This window comes from Maniola jurtina, chromosome W (genome assembly GCF_905333055.1).
Source record: "Maniola jurtina chromosome W, ilManJurt1.1, whole genome shotgun sequence".
NCBI classification, from domain to species: Eukaryota; Metazoa; Arthropoda; class Insecta; order Lepidoptera; family Nymphalidae; genus Maniola; species Maniola jurtina.
The window spans coordinates 1,436,832-1,455,696 of record NC_060057.1 but is presented as its reverse complement, the minus strand read 5'-3'; the positions used below and the strand labels follow the sequence as shown (position 1 = coordinate 1,455,696).

Sequence of the window (18,865 nt, the reverse complement as noted above, 5' to 3'; positions counted from 1 at the left end):
AAGGTATTGAAGATAGGTGGGGGGTGCTCGACCAAATGTCATTCATGACGTCATCCAATTGCCAAAAAGCTGGAAAAAAATTCAAAATGGCGAAGAAAAGATGGCCGCCATACAAATTTCGCCGGTGTCCAGCTCGGAGGGTATAAAAGATGGAAGTGTGGTTTCTTGGCAAGAGATGATCAGGGTCCGAAGGTCTACTCGATGAATAGAAAAAAAATTCAAAATGGCGGAATTTATTTTCCCATAGAAAATGTATGGCGAATATTGAATGTCTCATTCTCCTAGAAAGAGACAGAAAACGATACATTGATGTATGAGAGATATGTTCGGATGCGCGATATGAGTAGGGAAAAATTATGATATTTCAGAAAAACAAGATGGCGGCCTATATGATTTTTGCAACTCTTTTGTTTTCCAACCGATTTCGTTGAAACTCGCAATCTTTGAAGAATGTAGTAAACGATTAATAGAAAAAGTGGAAAAATTTGAAAAAACAAGATGGCCGCCGTTCAAATTTCGTCGGTGTCTATCTCGGAGGCTATAAAAGATGGAAGAGTGGTTTCGTGGCAAAAGATGATCAGGGTCCGAAGGTCTACTCGGTGGGACAAACTCTGCATGCTCGCGGACCACTTTAGTGGTCCGCGCACCCACGCACCCTACTGAATTATTATCCTCAACTACCCCGTTTTTACAAAAAATGATATGGATGTCGTTTTCAGAGTTTTACAGGGTGTTTATTTTGATAACGACATTTATTTTGAAATCCAAGATGGCGGACATGCATTTCTTAAGAATAAAATCGATATGGGTGTCGTTTTGTGGGTTTTTTGGGGTGAATTGTGTTTCTTAATATATAAAGTTGGTTTAGTATAATAAAGTTAACCCAACCACGTCACGCGAGCTGCTTTAGCAGCTCGCGCACCGAGCAAAACACTAGTTATACTATATATAGCTCAATTACCACTCACTCATTGACATAATTGTTCTCCTAGAAAGAGACGGAAAATGATATAATGATGTAGGGGAGATGTGGTCGGATTCGGGAGTCCTCTGGGGAAAAATTATGACATTTCAGAAAAACAAGATGGCGGCCGACGGGATTTTTGCAGCTCCGTTGTTTTCCAACCGATTTTTTTGAATTTTGCAAACTTTGTAGAAAGTAGTAAACGGTTACCAGAAAATGTGGAAAAAATTGGAAAAACAAAATGGCGGCCGAGATGGAGCGTTTTCAAAATTTTCATTTTTCGACCTCTAACCGCAGCGCCACAGATCCGAGACGGGGTAATCGAGGATAATTATTTTTTCTGGTTTCGCCCACGATTATCCTGTATTTTGACAAAACGGGAGTGGTTTTTAAAAATTCAAGATGGCGGCTGTCGTGGCGGCCATTATGTTAGAGGTACGAAAAAACGCAATTTTAAAATTCGAATATCTCAAAGTTGGCAACATCAGAGCGATTCGGCTTCTATGAAACGATTGTACGTACAGGCTCGAGGTATAGTTTGAAGGAAAAAAATTACCCCATTTTTAGGGAAATTTCAAGATTTTCGGGAAATTGTAAAAAATCGAAATACGCACTTTTAGCAAAATCCGAGTATGAGCGATTATGTGTTTTGCTCATGCAAATGACATTTAGGTACTTTTGTTACCAGAGACTGGCAACACTGGAATTTATCAAAGTAAAAGTGATTTTCGACACGGTCTTTTTCACGGTATCCCCTTTCGCGTGGGTGCGAGCGAGAGGCAAGATTGAAACGTCATCGGAAGCGGTATATCCTGTAGTTCATAGGAAAATTATGAAACCGTGTAAAATCTTTCTGTGAAACGAGCTGGCGGCCATTTTGTATTTTTTTTAACTTTTCGAAATTTTGATCAAGTTTTTGAGGCAGTTGGCAACATTTTGGAAAGTCAATATGTATGAATCGATTGTGTATCTCGGCTGGCAGTATAGAGATATGCAGTCGGTGTTGCCAGTTTTGGGGAGATTTTCGAGATTTTCAACTAAGAAACTCCTGTAAAATTTTGTATGAAAATTTTTTTTTTCACTGATGGTGTCGTATAGAAAACAAAAAGTTAGTAAGCCAAAATTATGGAGAGAGCTGATGATTGAGGGTTTCGGAGACGGGTGGAGGGCCCGCTTAAGGTATTGAAGATAGGCGGGGGGTGCTCGAGCAAATGTCATTCATGACGTCATCCAATTGCCAAAAAGCTGAAAAAAATTCAAAATGGCGAAGAAAAGATGGCCGCCATACAAATTTCGCTGGTGTCCAGCTCGGAGGGTATAAAAGATGGAAGTGAGGTTTCTTGGCAAGAGATGATCAGGATCTGAAGGTCTACTCGATGAATAGAAAAAAAATCCAAAATGGCGGAATTTTTTTTTCCATACATTTTGTATGGCGAATATTGAATGCCTCATTCTCCTAGAAAGAGACAGAAAACGATACATTGATGTATGGGAGATATGTTCGGATGCGCGATATGAGTAGGGGAAAATTATGATATTTCAGAAAAACAAGATGGCGGCCTATATGATTTTTGCAACTCTATTGTTTTTCGACCGATTTCGTTGAAACTCGCAATCTTTAAAGAATGTAGTAAACGATTAATATAAAAAGTGGAAAATTGTGGAAAAACAAGATGGCCGCCGTACAAATTTCGTCGGTGTCTATCTCGGAGGCTACAAAAGATGGAAGAGTGGTTTCGTGGCAAAAGATGATCAGGGTCCGAAGGTCTACTCGATGAATAGAAAAAAAATTCAAAATAGCGGAATTTAATTTTCCATACATTTTGTATGGCGAATATTGAATGCCTCATTCTCCTAGAAAGAGACAAGAAACGATACGATGATGTTTGGAAGATATGTTCGGGTGCGGGATGAGAGTCGGTAAAAACTATGACATTTCAAAAAAACAAGATGGCGGCCTATATGGTTTTTGTAACTCTTTTGTTTTCCAACCGATTTCGTTGAAACTCACAATCTTTGAAGAAAGTACCAAACGATTAATAGAAAAAGTGGAAAATTTTGGAAAAACAAGATGGCCGCCTTACAAATTTCGTCGGTGTCTATCTCGGAGGCTATAAAAGATGGAAGAGTGGTTTCATGGCAAAAGATGATCAGGGTCCGAAGGTCTACTCGATGAATAGAAAAAAATTCAAAATGGCGGAATTTATTTTTCCATACATTTTGTATGACGATTATGAATGCCTCATTCTCTTAGAAAGAAACAGAAAACGATACGATGATATTCGAGAGATATGTTTAAGTGCACGATATGAGTAGAGAAAAATTATGACGTTTTAGAAAAACAAGATGGCGGCCGACGTGATTTTTGCAACTCTTTTGTTTTCCAACCGATTTTGTTGAAATTCGCAACATTTGAAGAAAATAGTAAACGATTAATAGAAAAAGTGGAAAAAAACGGAAATACAAGATGGCGGCCGCACAAATTTCGTCGGCGTCCATCTCGCAGGGTACAAAAGATGAAAGAGTAGTTTCTTGGCAAAAGATGATCAGGATTCGAAGGTCTACTCGATGAATGGAAAAAAAAATTCAAAATGGTGTAATTTAGTTTCCCGTAGAAAATGTATGGAGAATATTAAATGTCTCATTGACATAATTTTTCTCCTAGAAAGAGAAAGAAAACGATACATTAATGTATGGGACATATGTTTGGGTACGGAATATGAGTAGGGAAAAATTATGACATTTCGAAAAAACAAGATGGCGACCGACGTGATTTTTGCAACTTTTTTGTTTTCCAACCGATTTCATTGAAACTCGCACTTTTTAAAGAATGTAGTAAACAAGTAATAAAAAAGTGGAAAAAATTGGAAAAACAAGATGGCCGTCATATGAAGCGGCCGATGTGATTTTTGCAACTCTTTTGTTATCCAAATGATTTCGTTGAATTCGAAATCTTTGAAGAAAGTAGTATGCGATTAATAGAAAAAGTGGAAAAAATTGGAAAACCAAGATGGCCGCCATACAAATTTCGTTGGTGTCCATCTCAGAGGGAGTAAAAGATGGAAGAGTGGTTTCCTGGCAGAAGATGATTAGGATCCGAAGGTCTACTCGGTGAAACAAACTCTGCATGCTCGTGGATCACTTTTAGTGGTCCGTTCTCCCACGCACTCTACTAAATTAATATCCTCAACTACCCCGTTTGTACAAAAAATAATATGGACGTCGTTTTCAGGGTTTTCCAGGGTGTTGATTTTGATACTGACATTCATTTTCAAATCCAAGATGGCGGACTTACACTTTTCACAAAAAATAGATATTGGTGTCGTTTTCAGGATTTTCCAGGGTGCTGATTTTGATGATGACATTCATTTATATGTTAATCAAGCTTTATAAATCCCTTGGCGAATGTGTCCTCAGCTACTGCATCTGTGCCTGGGGTGGAGCTGCTAAAACGCATAATCTTGAGGTTGAGCGGGCTCAACGCGCCTTGCTCAAAGTCATTAAGTTTTATCCGTTTATCTTTCCAACTACAAGATTATATGAAGATTGCGACGTACTCTCGGTAAGAAAACTCTTTATCTACCAGACTCTGCGCAGATATCACAGTGAAGCGGTTCCACTCCTACCTGCGAGTACTTTCAATTTAAACTTAATTTAATTATTATAAGTGATTATATTATATTGTGCTGTACACTATATTATGGGAAGACACTGCCTCCTGAAACACAGTTTTCACTTCATCAGGAGGCAGGGCCTCACACCAAAGTCTGTAAATAATGTTCTGTTCAGATAGTAAAGATTTATTTATTTATTTATTTATTTTCAAATTCAAGATGGTGGGCATGCATTTTTTTTGAAAATTATATAAGGGAATCGTTTTTAACGTTTCCCAGGGTGTTGATTTTGATGGTAGCATTTATTTTCAAATTAAAGATGACGAACATGCATTTTTTAAAAAATAGATATGGGTATTGATTTCTGGGTTTTCCGACGAACTGATTTTGTTTATGACATTTATTTTGAAATTCAAGATGGCGGTCATGCACTTTTATCAAAAAATGGATATGGGTGTCATTTACTTGGTTTTACGGGGAGCTGATTTTGATTAAGATATTTATTTTGATATCTAAGATGGCCAACATGCACTTTTTACAACAAAAAAAATACATGAGTGTTGTTTTATGGGGTTTCCAGGGTGAATTATGTTTCTTAATAAATAAATTCAGTTTAATACAATAAAGTTTTTCAAAAAATTTTGTATTTTTTTAGAATTTTTTGATATTTTTATTATGTTTTTGAGGCAGTAGGCAACATTTTGGACAGTCGACATGTATGAATCAATTTTTTTTTTCTTCTCTCGTTTGGCTTTACACTGATTAGCAAATGTCAAGTGTGTAGTTATTTACAAGTTAGGAAAACTATATGTATAAGTATGGACTTCGTCTGTGCTGGCGCCCGCCGACATACACGCGGCGCCCCTTTAGAGCGCTTCTCAGTCAGTTCCTCGGTCAGTTCCACCACCAATAAACACCAGCGGGACACAAAAACCGGCCACTTCTAACAAAAAAACACTCCAGAAAGTCACAACACGCGCGCCAACAAACGCCACCACAGACAAAGTCCTATGAATCAATTGTGTGACTCAGCTGGCAGTATCGAAATATGCAAACAGAGTTGCCACATTTGGGGTGATTTTCGAGATTTTCCCCAAAAATTCCTTTTGTAAAATATTGTATGAAATTAGTTTTTTTTTCAATAATGATTCCGTATAAACAAAAAAAAAAAAATCTTTCGGTGGAAAATATGGAGAGAGCTGATGATTGAGGATTTCGGAGACGGGTGAAGGGCATGCTTAAGGTATTGAAGATAGGTGAGGGGTGCTCGAGCAAATGTCACTCAAAACGCCATCCGATTGGCAGTGAGCTGAAAAAATAACAAAATGGCGAAAAAAAAGTAGCTGCCATTTCGTCGTTACCCACCTCGGAGGGTTTAAAAGATGGAAGACTGGTTTCTTATCAAAGGATGAACAGGATCTGAAGGTCTACTCGATGAATAGAAAAAAAAAAATCAAAATGGCGGAGTTTGTTTTTCCATAGAAGATGTAGATGTGACGAATATTAAATGTAAGTGAATATGTCATATCACTATCGAGATTAGACTGATCAAATAAAAATTACATTTTGAAGCGTCAATTTTCATTCACTGCATATAACAGTTACTCTACAGTCTATACCAGGCATATATGTTTTTTTAAGGTTTGTTACCTTAAAAGAAAAAACAGAACCCTTATAAAATCACTTTGTTGTCTGTCCGTCTGTCTATCTGTCTGTCCGTCCGTCTGTCCATCCCTCCGTCCGTCATGTCTGTCAAGAAAATCTATAGGGTACTCATAGCATAAGTAAAAGAATAAACCTGAAAACCGTTAAGTGGTTACATTACATGTTTCAATTTTCAAAGTAATATAACTATACCAAGTGGGATATCATATGAAAGGGCTTTATTTGCACATTCTAAAATAGATTTTTATTTATTTGTATGCACAATAGTTATTGATTTATCGTATAAAATGTCCGAAATAATACCCGAGTACGGAACCCTCGGTGCGCGAGTCTGATTCACACTTGACCGGTTTTTTAACTTTCTTAATTATGACACTAAAGGAGTGATATCCAGGGCCGAAAAAAATACTTAATTAGATGCAGATTGCAGTAAAGTGATGTTTCGTATTTTACTTAGCTCCATTAGATCTCCTATTATTTTTTCACATATAAATAACTTAAAATAATATAAGTATGTAACTATAGGATGCCTACGACTTCGTCGTTTTTAAAGATCTCATATGGGAACTGTTTGATTTTCCGGTAAAATTTACCTATGTCAATTACAAGGACACAAGCTACTTCGGTACCAAATGTCATACCTACAAATCAGTAAGCGGATAGATCTTTAGAAATCCCGTGGGACCTCTTTGACTTTCCGGGATAAAAAGTAGTCTATGTCCATCCACGGGATATAAGGTAAATCTGTACCCAATTTCGTCCGAATCGGTTAAACTATTGGGTTGTGAAAAAGTAGCAGACTGACAGACAAACAAACACACTTTCACATTTATAATATTAAGTACTTATAGATTTGAAAGTAGGTAATCCAAAACAAAAGCATTGCAGTCTTATGTTTCTCAGGGAATAAAAGAACCTAATCAATCATCATTATCAATAATTTTAAATTATTTAAACGAACTTACTATATTACCTAATTATCTTTTGATTTAATAAACCAATTTAAATAAGTAAATAATTATTTCTAAAAGGTTTCCAAGGTTTCATTCCATTTGTGGTCATGAATGAGTCATGGCGTTGCGTTCTGTGCCCTTATGCAAGATGAACCGATATAAAAAGGGTGGCAAGTTGAGGAAGGTGGAGGACGAGACTGAAGAAATAGAACTAAACTATGACAAACAGAATGAAAAAAAGCATCCCATGTACCTATACTGAAAAGTGAAGTGACACGAGCTATCCTATCTCAAAAAACCGGCCAAGTGCGAGTCAAACTCGCGCATTAAGGATTCCGTACTCGTACATTTTACCTACTACAACAAATTTGACTCAATAAAATACAGCAAGATATGTGGAAAATTCTATTAGAATAGGGTATTGCCAAAAAATACATACAAATCATAAAAGAAATGTACAAAAACAGTAGGTAGGTACGGCAAAAATACAACTTGAGCAGCCGAGAAGAAAGTTTAGGATTCTAAAAAGCGTGAAACAAGGAAGGCCCATAATATCATCAAAGCTTTTCTCGGAAGTACTTGAAAATAATTATATCCAGATTTATTTGGAACAATTATGGTTTAAACATAGTTAAATGGAGAAAAACTGAATCACCTAAAGTTTGCTGATGACCTGATCCTATTATCAAATAATGCACAATCGCTCCAGATTATGGATAGAACAATAAGACACAGAAAGTGAAAAGGATAGGTTATCCATGAATGAAGACAAAACCAAGATTAGATCTAGATATGACAAACTCCCAAAAAGAAACTATCAGGCTAAGATAGGCTAAGATCAAATATACTGAAATGTGTAGATGAATACATATCTAGAATATCTAGGACAAACAATATCACCAACAAATCAAACATCAAAAAAATTAAGCAGAAGTTAAATTATATAAAACATGGAAAAAATACTGGAATCTAAAGGAAATTATGCTAAACAAAGATATTCCCATATCTAAAAAAGCCAAAGTATTCAACGTATGCATCCTTCTATGTCTGACTTATGGTTGCCAGACATAGGTAGTCTAACTGATAAAAACCTTAAGAAACTTAGGATTTGTCAAAATAATATAGAGAAGTATGCTTCAAATTAAAAAAAAAAAACAGGCTCTCTACTATTAGAAACAGAACAAAAGTGAGAGATTTATCAATCATCATTTAAAAACTGAAGTGAAAATGGACAGAGAGAGCACTTTATGAGAGACAAGAGAAATAAGTGGACAAAACCAGTTACAGAATGTTACCCAAGAACGAGAAAGAGAAAAAGAAGTCACCCCTGTCACGAGATGGGAGGTTGACATACAGAACATAAGGAAATACACGGCAAAGAAAAGCCAAAGAAAGACATTTATGGAGAATCCGGGATGAGGCCTATCCCATGAGCACTCTAAATAAAGAGAAAAAGCAAAACAAATAAAACACCAGTGTCAAAAACTAAAATATTATTTATTTGTTTGAAATATAATATTATGTACATAGCATTAATGTAATTTAATTCAGTTAATAAAGGCTTATCTTATTCTAATAATAATATTTCCAGTGAATTAATCTAGAAAAAAATAATAGCCTTGGGTATCAGGTGTTCTTTTCCAGTTCGGTAAACAATTGGTGATCCTTGTTGAGGTGGTTCAAGAGCATATGCTCTCAATCCATCACTTTTTGCCAACAGGGGTGGCAGATTTCATCAGATCCATGCAGCTAAAATAAACAGATAAACTTAAAATGCCATACCATGTAATGTACTAAAATAAAAGTATTTATTTATTATGACAACAGAATGAAGTTAAAGGGGTTTTAACTATGTAAGACATCGTCTCAATCCTATTGCTGCTTACTACTGAGTATGTCTCTTCTTAGAGCAAGACAAGGTATCACTCAAATACCATAGCTCACTTAAATGCCCAAATACAAAAAACATTTGTTAAAGTACTTTTTAATGAAACACTAAATAGAGTCCAGCAAAAGAGGCACACTGGTGGTCTCAGTCACCTGTTAACAACGAAAATCTTGTCACACTCAAAAAAATAAGAATAACCTAATAAAGATAGTAAGTACAATTTTATTATGAAAAATATGAATAATGAATTAAGGCAATGTTACTGCCCACAAGCACAATACGCATTTGTCTTCAATGAAAATGTTACTAGGTATTATCCCCTGATAATAACCATGTATTCATTCAGGTACCTATTCATTCAGAACTTATTCAACAACATATCTGCGACTTTATCCTAAATAAATATTTGAGTGAAATCAAAATAGCTGTACTGAATACATACCACTTGGGGTGCAATCCTGTGTTGTATTACTTACATAACCTCTACAAATTCAAGGCTATTATGCCTACTCCTTTTATTTAGGTACAGCGGTGCCACAATTAACACATCTCAATTCAGTGGGAGTCGTGGATTCCGTATTCAATCCGTGCAAAGAGAATATAATCACTACGTTCTACGTGGTCAATAGTAGAGCTTCGATCAGTACCTAATCAGTAGCCAGTACCGGTAGGGATACCAGGGTCTTCATAAATGGCGTTATCGCCTATCGGTGTCCCATTATTAATAGCAAAAGTGGAGATAAAAAAAAAAATAGGAAATCAAACAACAATAAGTAATATTCAATAATCAATATAAATACAGGTACAATAAGTAAACACCACAATAAACCTTATAAACAATGCAATACTTAGTACAAATACAGTCCAACAACTGACAAGGCTCTTTTGGCGCAGGGCCAAAAAATCGGAACTAAAGCCGCATTTGTTGATAGTTCTCTGTGTTGAGTCGGCATAAGCTACAATAGCGCCCTCACTCAAGTGCCAAAAGATCTTTAAGATGAATCCACACTTATCCGAGCCGAACGAACCGAACGAAACGAATTTTAGAATTCTGTATATGAAATCTCATGAAACCTCGATAGTTCCGATTCGAACAATTCAACGCGAGGAAGTGTGCGAGATTTCAAAAGATTTCATAAACAAAATTGTAAAAGTCGTTTCGTTTAACTCATTCGATGCATTCGGCTTGGATAATTAGTGTGTGTTCACCTTTATCGGACTGTAAACGAAAATGACAAGTCAAAAGCAACAAAAGAGTACTACTCTATGGTCTGGGGTTGCCATTTTTAAGAAAAAATTACCTCGATTATTTAATCGATTTAATTTTTTTTTTCGAGCAATATTATTTAGTCATAGAGGCGATGGGCGTTAAAGCCGGAAAGTCCTTGAGTGAAGATCACGTATAAGCAAGCGTAATGTGGGACGCCCTCCAGCACGATGGACCGACGACATTTAATAGAAAGGATAACTTTTATATTTAGGGAATATTAATACATTTAAATAAAAAAATCATTTATTCTGAAAATTATAACCAACTCGTCGCTGGTGAAGGTAATATGCATGTCAAAACATGTTGTTTATTAAAAATTCAACATAAAACTGTTTCTTTATTTTAAATTCAATGTAAAGATATTTTTAAATCGATTATTTGTTAGTCAATAATTATTTTTTAAAGCTGGCAACGGTACATAATTAAATTACCAAAAGGAAATAAACCGGAATTAAGTAATTAATGGATTAAAATACTTAAAAATAAAGCTTTTATCAGTTTATATTGATACATCTGGATATCACAAATAATCATGATTTAATTTACGACAGTTTTTGGTATATGTAATCGCTTTTTTGTATGAATTCTGTTCACCTCTAGAAAATCTTGTACCTTTTATAGTTATTAACATAACAAATTGAATCTCGATTTTCTAGCAAGTTTTTTTTATCGATTTTTCGATTAATCGATTTTAGTTTAGACCGCAATGTCCCATCTCTAGAAAGCGTCCTTTGGCGTCCTTTTTTAAATATTGTTGTGGTCAGTGAAGTTATTTCATTATTATAAAAAATGCAAAATTCATCCGTGAAGAAGTTGGTTAACAAAACCAACGAATCCGTAAATGCAACAACGGCCATTGTAAAAGGTATTCAATTAAATAACTTATTAACATTGCAATTAGACATTATAGAGTTTACATCTCCTGAGGATGCTTCCGTGTCAGAGCAAAACGTACGTCGAATGGGTTTGGGATTTGTGTGATACTGCGAGGTACCAACTACCACATAGATCTATCTGGTTTAGCGGATTATAGCAAACTAAGCTTTTGGTTACTTGTAATTTTTAGGTAGTTAAACACATTCATATCTATTTTTTTACTATAATACTACTGAAGTAGATAGGTAATACTTGTACAAATGATCTAAATCTAGGTGTAATTTTTCGTGTAACTTTCACTACCTACTCACAGAATAATTATTATATTATAATATACTTAAAGCCATGATATCTTAATGGTTAAGAATTAAGACGTCCGCCTCCTATTTGAGAGGTCGAAAGTTCATTCCCAGGCATGCACCTCTAACTTTATGGAGTTAGTTAAGTATGTGTATGTTAAGCAATTAAATATTACTGAGGTATTTTACCATTAATAAAAACATTGTAAGGAAATTTGCATGCATAAGAATTTTCTTTATATTAGAATACTATTAGGTTAGTAGTAGTAGGTAGATTAGGATAGATTAAGTTGCTAACCCACTCTGGCCTCGCATGGGTATAATGCTGATACTAAATATACTACAGCCCAGCTAGCATAGGCAGTAGATAAAATTATATCCCCCAATTATATCCACTAATGTCATACAAATCAGTGGATATAATCGGGGATATAATTTTTATCTACTGCCCATACTAGCCGGGCTGAATGTCTTTATATACAATGTTCACAACTGTTTTTGTTATTAGACAATACAAACATGTTTTCAATAGAGGTTGCTCTTAATTGGATTGAGATTAATGCTGTATTGCATAAAATCGCTTCATAAATAAGTAATTATTTCTCATAAAAAGTAAAGAATAAAAAATGATGATTGTAGGTTATTCGTAAAAGTTACACATATACCATTGCAGACTTTTTTGTAGACCTTTTTAAGATGTAAAATACTGTAATACATAAATTGTTTTGATCTATCTCCTAGGGTTCAGCCAGTGTTTGCAATGTAAATGCAAAAAAATTTTTATTTACAATATCACATTAGAAACCTCTAAAATTACCAGTGATTCTCTATTATATTATAGTGTAGTAATATGTGTGAAGTCTGTCAAACCACACTTGGTCACCATAGCGGACTATGACCAAACCCTTTCTCATTTTGAAAGGAGACCTGTGCTCAACAGTGGACAGTGGAAGTCAGGGTTTTTTAATGTATATTTTTTAATTTTAATTTTTTTAATGTTGTAAAAGTCAAAATAGTCATTACATACATCTAAAATATTTATTTACTAACAAAATTTTACAAATCACAACTTAGGAGTTCAGTACCTTGCAGCATCAGGATTGAAAAGTTGAAACTTGAAATTCAATAACAGAGTATATGTTCGCCATTTATAATATTATATCACCAGAAAGAGTTCCTGAATCTCTATGGTTTAGGAGTGATGTACCTTGTATCATCAGGTTTGAGGAGTTCAGATATTTTGTTTAAGTCAAACCTTCCCTTTTCTTTTTTCTTTAATCTCACCCTGCTCAATAATGAAAAAAAAATGTTAACATTTAACTTTGCATTCGGTGTGGTCAACAGTGCGCCAGGGTTACATACTGCTGTACCTATGCAGAGCTATAAACTATAATGAGTTAGCAGGTTAGAGTTACCATAACTACAGTGATGTTGTGTTATTTTGTTTTAACCCAACTGCAGCAAAGCCAAAAGGAATGGTTATGATTTTAGCAGTCTATGTATGTATGTATGTATGTATATAATATGTATATATGTTTGTATCCAGATTCTGTGTGCTCCACCGTAGTGCCTAAACTACTAAGCCGATTTTGATGAATGAGATGTCAATTAATTCGGTGTAAAAGTCCAGGTGACATAAACTATATTTAATACGAAAAAAATTGATCTAATGGATGTTACATTAACAAGTGTAAATTAAAAATTTATAACACCCCCGACAAGTGAAGGTTACAGTAACTAGAAAAGACCGAAAAGACCTAATAACTTTTAAACGGCTGAACCGATTTTCTCGGACTATTCCGCACCTACGATCCAAAGTATCTGAGTTTTCCAAAATATCATTTTCAAATAAATAATTATCTATCAAGGCAACGTCCATCTTGACAGCTTGACATTTGTCAATTGATATAATATTATGAACCTAACGGTTATGTAACCTTCTTTTCTACAAGAAAACTAGAAAAGAGCTGATAACTCTTAAACGGCTGCACCAATTTTTTTGGATTATAGCTAAGAACACTCTTGATCAAGCCACCTTTCAAACAAAAAAAAGTAAATTAAAATCGGTTCATTCGTTTAGGCGCTACGATGCCACAGACAGATACACAGATACACAGACACACAGATACACAGATACACACGTCAAACTTATAACACCCGTCTTTTTGGGTCGGGGGTTAAAAAAAGTAGGGATCTCCAACATTTTTTTTGCTATTGTATCAAGTGAGATGTCAAATGAAAGAGGAGAAAATTCTGAGGTCATGAATACAAATGTACTACAACATTAAAATAACCAAGGAACAAAAAAACAATTTTACTATAATAATTCAACTTTATCTTGTTATTTTTTAGGATTTCATACCTAAAAAAGAAAAACAATCTTTACCCTTAAACCTTATAGGATCACTTTGTTTGTCTATCTGTATATTTGTCCATGAAACCTATAGAGTACTGCCCATTGATCTAGAATCATAAAATTTTGTAGGTAGAGTAAGTCTTATAGCACACGTAAAGGAAAAAATCTGAAAACTGAATTTGTGATTAAGTTCATAACAAAAAAATATTAAAATGCGTTTATTTCAATTTTTAAGTAAGATAAGCTATACAAAATGGGGTATCATATGAAAATGCTTAACCTGTACATTTTAAAAACAGATTTTTGTTTATTTTTATGCACAATAATTTTGGATTTATCTTGTAAAATATTGGTATCATAGATATTTTTAGACATAAACTACATAGTCATTAGACAAGATGTTAACTTTGTATAATGGTGATTAAAGTTCATTTACAGATAAGTTATTTTTATCATTTTATTGTGAATCAATCTCGAAAGACAGATATATGCTATTGAGGATTTTTTAGAACTTTAAGAGAAACAATTTTATCATACGTTATTTTCATCTAACTAAAAAACTAACTTTCAAAATCATTACAAAGTAGAAAAATATTTTTTATTTCTACACGTATATTTAACAGGACATATAGCTTTTTCATTGAAAACTACATAATTCAGTGCTTTTTCTAGGTCAATATCGTAGCGAATGTGAGCAGATAATTACAAGGAAATTACGATTTTAGATAGGTTAAGTGTTAATTGTATGTATAGCGTGTAAAAAATATAACTAGCGTTTTACGAAAATACATGTCAGAGTTATCTTCAGGCATGATCGAGTAAATTTTTAACTTGAGCTAAATCCTATATGCAGCCTTAATTGTATGTATGAAATAAAATTTCCTTTTGAACAGCTATATCTATTTGGAAAACCACATTAAAATCCGTTGCATAGTTTAAAAAATCTGCATATATATAGATGCAGACAGCGAGAAGCGATTTTATTTTATACTATGTAGACATCTCACATTTCTGACGGCAAAATTTCAAAACCTGTGGCACAGAGTAGCGAACAGAGTCAAAGCTTCATACAAGCGTGCTACGATAAGTACACTACTACAAGCTTGAGGCGCGTGTGTGCGTAAGCACAGGCGCTACGTCACGTACGGAAAGAAATCGGTTTATACCGGTTCGGCCTGTGCTCAAGCTCAGAGGCTGCTTGCTGTTCACGTCACGCGTCGTGTTTTCATTTAATTTAATGTTAATGATAATAATTTAAATAGTGTTTAAAATCTATTTTCTTAAACTGTCATAGATTTTGTTCAAAATCAATATCTAAGGATCCCTAGGATCACAAAACAAGAAACTGTTGCCAAAACTTATAAAAGTCGACGCCATTTTGAAATTCTTTGTTAATTGACCGATTTCGTTCAAAATCGATATTTAGAGCTCCCTGGGATCACAAAATACAAAATTGTTACCAAAATTTAAAAAAGTCGACGCCATTTTGAAATTCTTTGTTTATTAACCGACTAGCTGATGCCCGCGACTTCGTTCGCGTGGATGTAGTTTTTTAAAAATCCCGTGGGAACTCTTTGATTTTCCAGGATAAAAAGTAGCCTATGTGCTAATCCAGAGTATAATCTATCTCCATTCTAAATTTCAGCCCAATCCGTCCAGTAGTTTTTGCGTGAAGGAGTAACAAACATACACACACACATACACACACACACACACACACACACACACACACACACACATACAAACTTTCGCCTTTATAATATTAGTGTGATTTCATTCAAAATCGATATTTAGAGCTCCCTGGGATCACAAAACAAGAAACTGTTACCAAAATTTAAAAAAATCGACGCCATTTTGAAATTCTTTATTAATCGACTGATTTCATTCAAAATCGATATTTAGAGCTCCCTAGGATCACAAAATAGGAAACTATTACCAAAATTTAAAACAGTTGGCACCATTTTGTAATTCTTTGTAATTGACCGATTTCGTTCAAAATCGATATTTAGATCTATCAATCGATATTTAAACTAGGCAATCACAACACAAACAAACTTTGCCATCTTGTTGAACAAATAACTATTCTTTATTAAATTGTATCCTCCTGTGCCAACTTTACCAAAATAGTTATAAATTTTGCTCGCTTCTTAAAAGCTTTGACTTTGTTCCGTTTTCCTCTGTGCCTGTAGCTTTCTATCATAAATAGAATATTAAAATAAATAGAATATTAAAATTATTACTATTCACACAATACACCTTTGTAGTAATTGCATGCATCACAACATATTTTTATTTATAGGTTCGATGCATCAGGCACAATTGCGTTATGATTCATCAACTGGCAGAATGGTCAACGCGCAATGTGTTGCTATTTCAGCATACGCGTCTATTTATTCAAGTCTCAAACGGAGACTCAATTTTACCTCCCATGAAATTGATTCAATTTTATGTTGCGGAGATGAATTATACGCGCGTATCATTGAAGATTTGAAAAAAACTAATAGATATCAAAGCGATTATTTAGATCCTGAATCAGAATTGCCGTCTGATATCCGTGTCGGTAATTTTTTGGCTCATGTAACCAACAATTGGGTTGCAAATAATTTATTTCCAATAAATGGAAATAATTGGCATGTAAGAAATTCAATACTTATATTAAAAAACATTTTAATTGAAATTTTTAGCGAAACTCATGTTGACGCCACGGATAACTATTTGTTTACGGGTCAACTAAAAACAATGTCGTTTTGGCGTCACAACGGCAAATATTACTTATTCAATAGTCACGGAGTAGATGAGACTAACAAAAGAAACAACGTCGAAAATTTGAACGTCGCACGGCTATTTTGTTCGGAAAATGTAGAAGCATTGGCTACATTAATAATTAAAAGTTATGCACCCTCAAACGATCAATATCAAATAAATAAAATCCGTGTAGAAAATCTCTCCGATTTTAATGAAAATTTACCCACAAGACAGTCAGAGTCAATGCTTACTGATCCAAAATTTACAGTTTTAAAACCAGTCGTAGTTCTGGAAAAATTAGATACGCGTAAAATCAATATTTCCAAACCTCTTAAACGAAAGGCGTCAACCGAGATACCCGCGAAAAAATTGACAGTTGATAAATTAAATGACTTTAAATTAAATATGAACCCAGTTGTTGTTTTAAACAAAATTGAAAGTATTGATTGCAAAAAACAAGTCGGTAGGCCTAAAAAACAACAACGGAAACCCACGAAAAAATTGACAGTTGATAAATTAAATGACATTAAATTAAATATGAACCCAGTTGTCGTTTTAAACAAAATTGAAAGTGTTGATTGCAAAAAACAAGTTGGTAGGTCTAAAAAACAACAACGGGGACGTAAAACAACAAAACAAAATGCGCATTTAGATGCATCAAAAAAGTATAACAAAAGCAACCCAGCAACAAATAGAACCGCAGTAAAAATTTACACGACTAAAAAACCCGAGATAAACCAAAAGGCCGTGAAAACGTATATGACCAAAAAACCGGAAATAAATAAAGCTTCCGTTCAACGGTATAACACAACAAATAGAAACGTCGAACCTGAATTACGAGGATTAAATTTAATAGCCCAAAAACGCGATGAAGACCTTAATATAGTTAAATTGTTTTCGTTGAAAAAATCGACCCTGTTAGGTCCTAATATACACGTGTGTTCAATCTGTCAAACTCGACTGTTTTTTGAAGAGAAAACTCGCACAAAATGGTGCTGCGGACAAGGCGCCTACAATGTCCAAAATTTAGAACCCCTTACCGAGGAATTTTATAGCCATACGTCGTTTTTAAATAGACCGCGCGCTTACAATAACTTATTCGCTTTCTCTGCATTAGGCGTTTCTCATGGATACCAGCAACCTAACACCGGAATAACATTTTTAAAAATTCAAGGTCGTATTTATCACAGAGTATTTGATTTAAGTTATTCGGACAGTACTAATCCTATTGGAATGTATGTGCACGACGATAATGAAACTCGCGAACGACAAGCCCAAAATCTAAATCTAGATATGCAAGTGATTCGTTCAATAACAAATTTTATGCACAATGTAAATCCATACATTGAATGTTTCAAACGGTTAAATCGCGAAACATCCGAAAATGCTCACATTATTTTTCAACAAACGTCACGTAGCTCGCATGGAAATATTCTAGGAGATTTGCCGTTAGGCAGGGAAGTGGCCGCCATTATTAGAACAGAAGTAGAACAATTCACTCCTCATTGTATCGCTATTTGGAAAGAAGGCCACCGTAATCCCCACACAGTTGATATTTTACATCCGTGTTATGAAAGTTTTCAATATCCTTTACTGTATCCATATGGTAACCCCGGTTGGTACCCAAATAAATTAGACAACAAAGGCAGTAAGCTGACACAATTAAAGTACATTAGGTGCTTATTACTTTCAGAATCGCGATTTTCGGAATTTAATCGTCTCTCAGAGGAGTGGATTATAGATATGTTTAATAGGATTTCTGATGAACGCTTACGCTATATTAGCAATATGCAGACTAAAAATTCCGATTCTGCTTTAAGATCAGCGCCTCTTCATGAAATTGAAGCATTAAATAATGACGAAACTATTCAAGGCGAAGGTGGTGTTGTCCCTGGAAAAATATATCTCCCGTATAGTTTTACTGGGAGCCCCAGATACATGAAATTAAAGTATCTGGATTCCATCGCTTTAGTGAATAGATTAGGACAACCTTCTTATTTTATTACAATTACTTGTAATCCGAATTGGATTGAAATTAAACAGTCAGTCCCTTCAGGACAAAAAGCTAACCCATTAATTTGTGCCAGAGTTTTTAATTTAAAATTAACACAATTAATTAAAGATATCCGTTCCGGAAAATGGTTCGGAAACTTTGTATATCTCATGTACGTCATTGAGTTTCAGAAAAGAGGCCTACCTCATGCGCATATTTGTTTCCGAGTTGAAGGCGGAGGC

General features: G+C 34.6%; 1 protein-coding gene and 1 long non-coding RNA gene across 2 annotated transcripts; one reads left to right on the top strand and one right to left on the bottom strand.

The window, feature by feature from the left end:
- Positions 1–8,674: 8,674 nt before the first annotated feature.
- LOC123879967 lies at positions 8,675–9,951 on the bottom strand. Its single transcript, XR_006799121.1, has 2 exons — positions 9,527–9,951; positions 8,675–8,945 (listed from the first exon to the last, which is right to left on the bottom strand). It is a non-coding gene; the product is annotated as an uncharacterized LOC123879967 (long non-coding RNA).
- A 6,582-nt stretch (positions 9,952–16,533) lies between these two features.
- LOC123879794 lies at positions 16,534–18,119 on the top strand. The gene is made up of 3 exons (XM_045927688.1): positions 16,534–17,097; positions 17,230–18,044; positions 18,088–18,119. Exons 1-3 carry the CDS (start codon positions 16,625–16,627, stop codon positions 18,117–18,119), a joined length of 1,320 nt encoding a protein of 439 aa, XP_045783644.1. The 5' UTR covers positions 16,534–16,624.
- Positions 18,120–18,865: the final 746 nt, after the last annotated feature.

Coding starts and splice junctions, on each gene's coding strand:
- LOC123879794 (XM_045927688.1), top strand. CDS start 16,625: ATGTCGTTTTGGCGTCACAACGGCAAATATTACTTATTCAATAGTCAC. Junction 17,098..17,229: donor TGCAAAAAACAAGTCGGTAG/GCCTAAAAAACA, acceptor ACAAGTTGGTAG/GTCTAAAAAACAACAACGGG. Junction 18,045..18,087: donor TATTTTTCAACAAACGTCAC/GTAGCTCGCATG, acceptor GCCGTTAGGCAG/GGAAGTGGCCGCCATTATTA.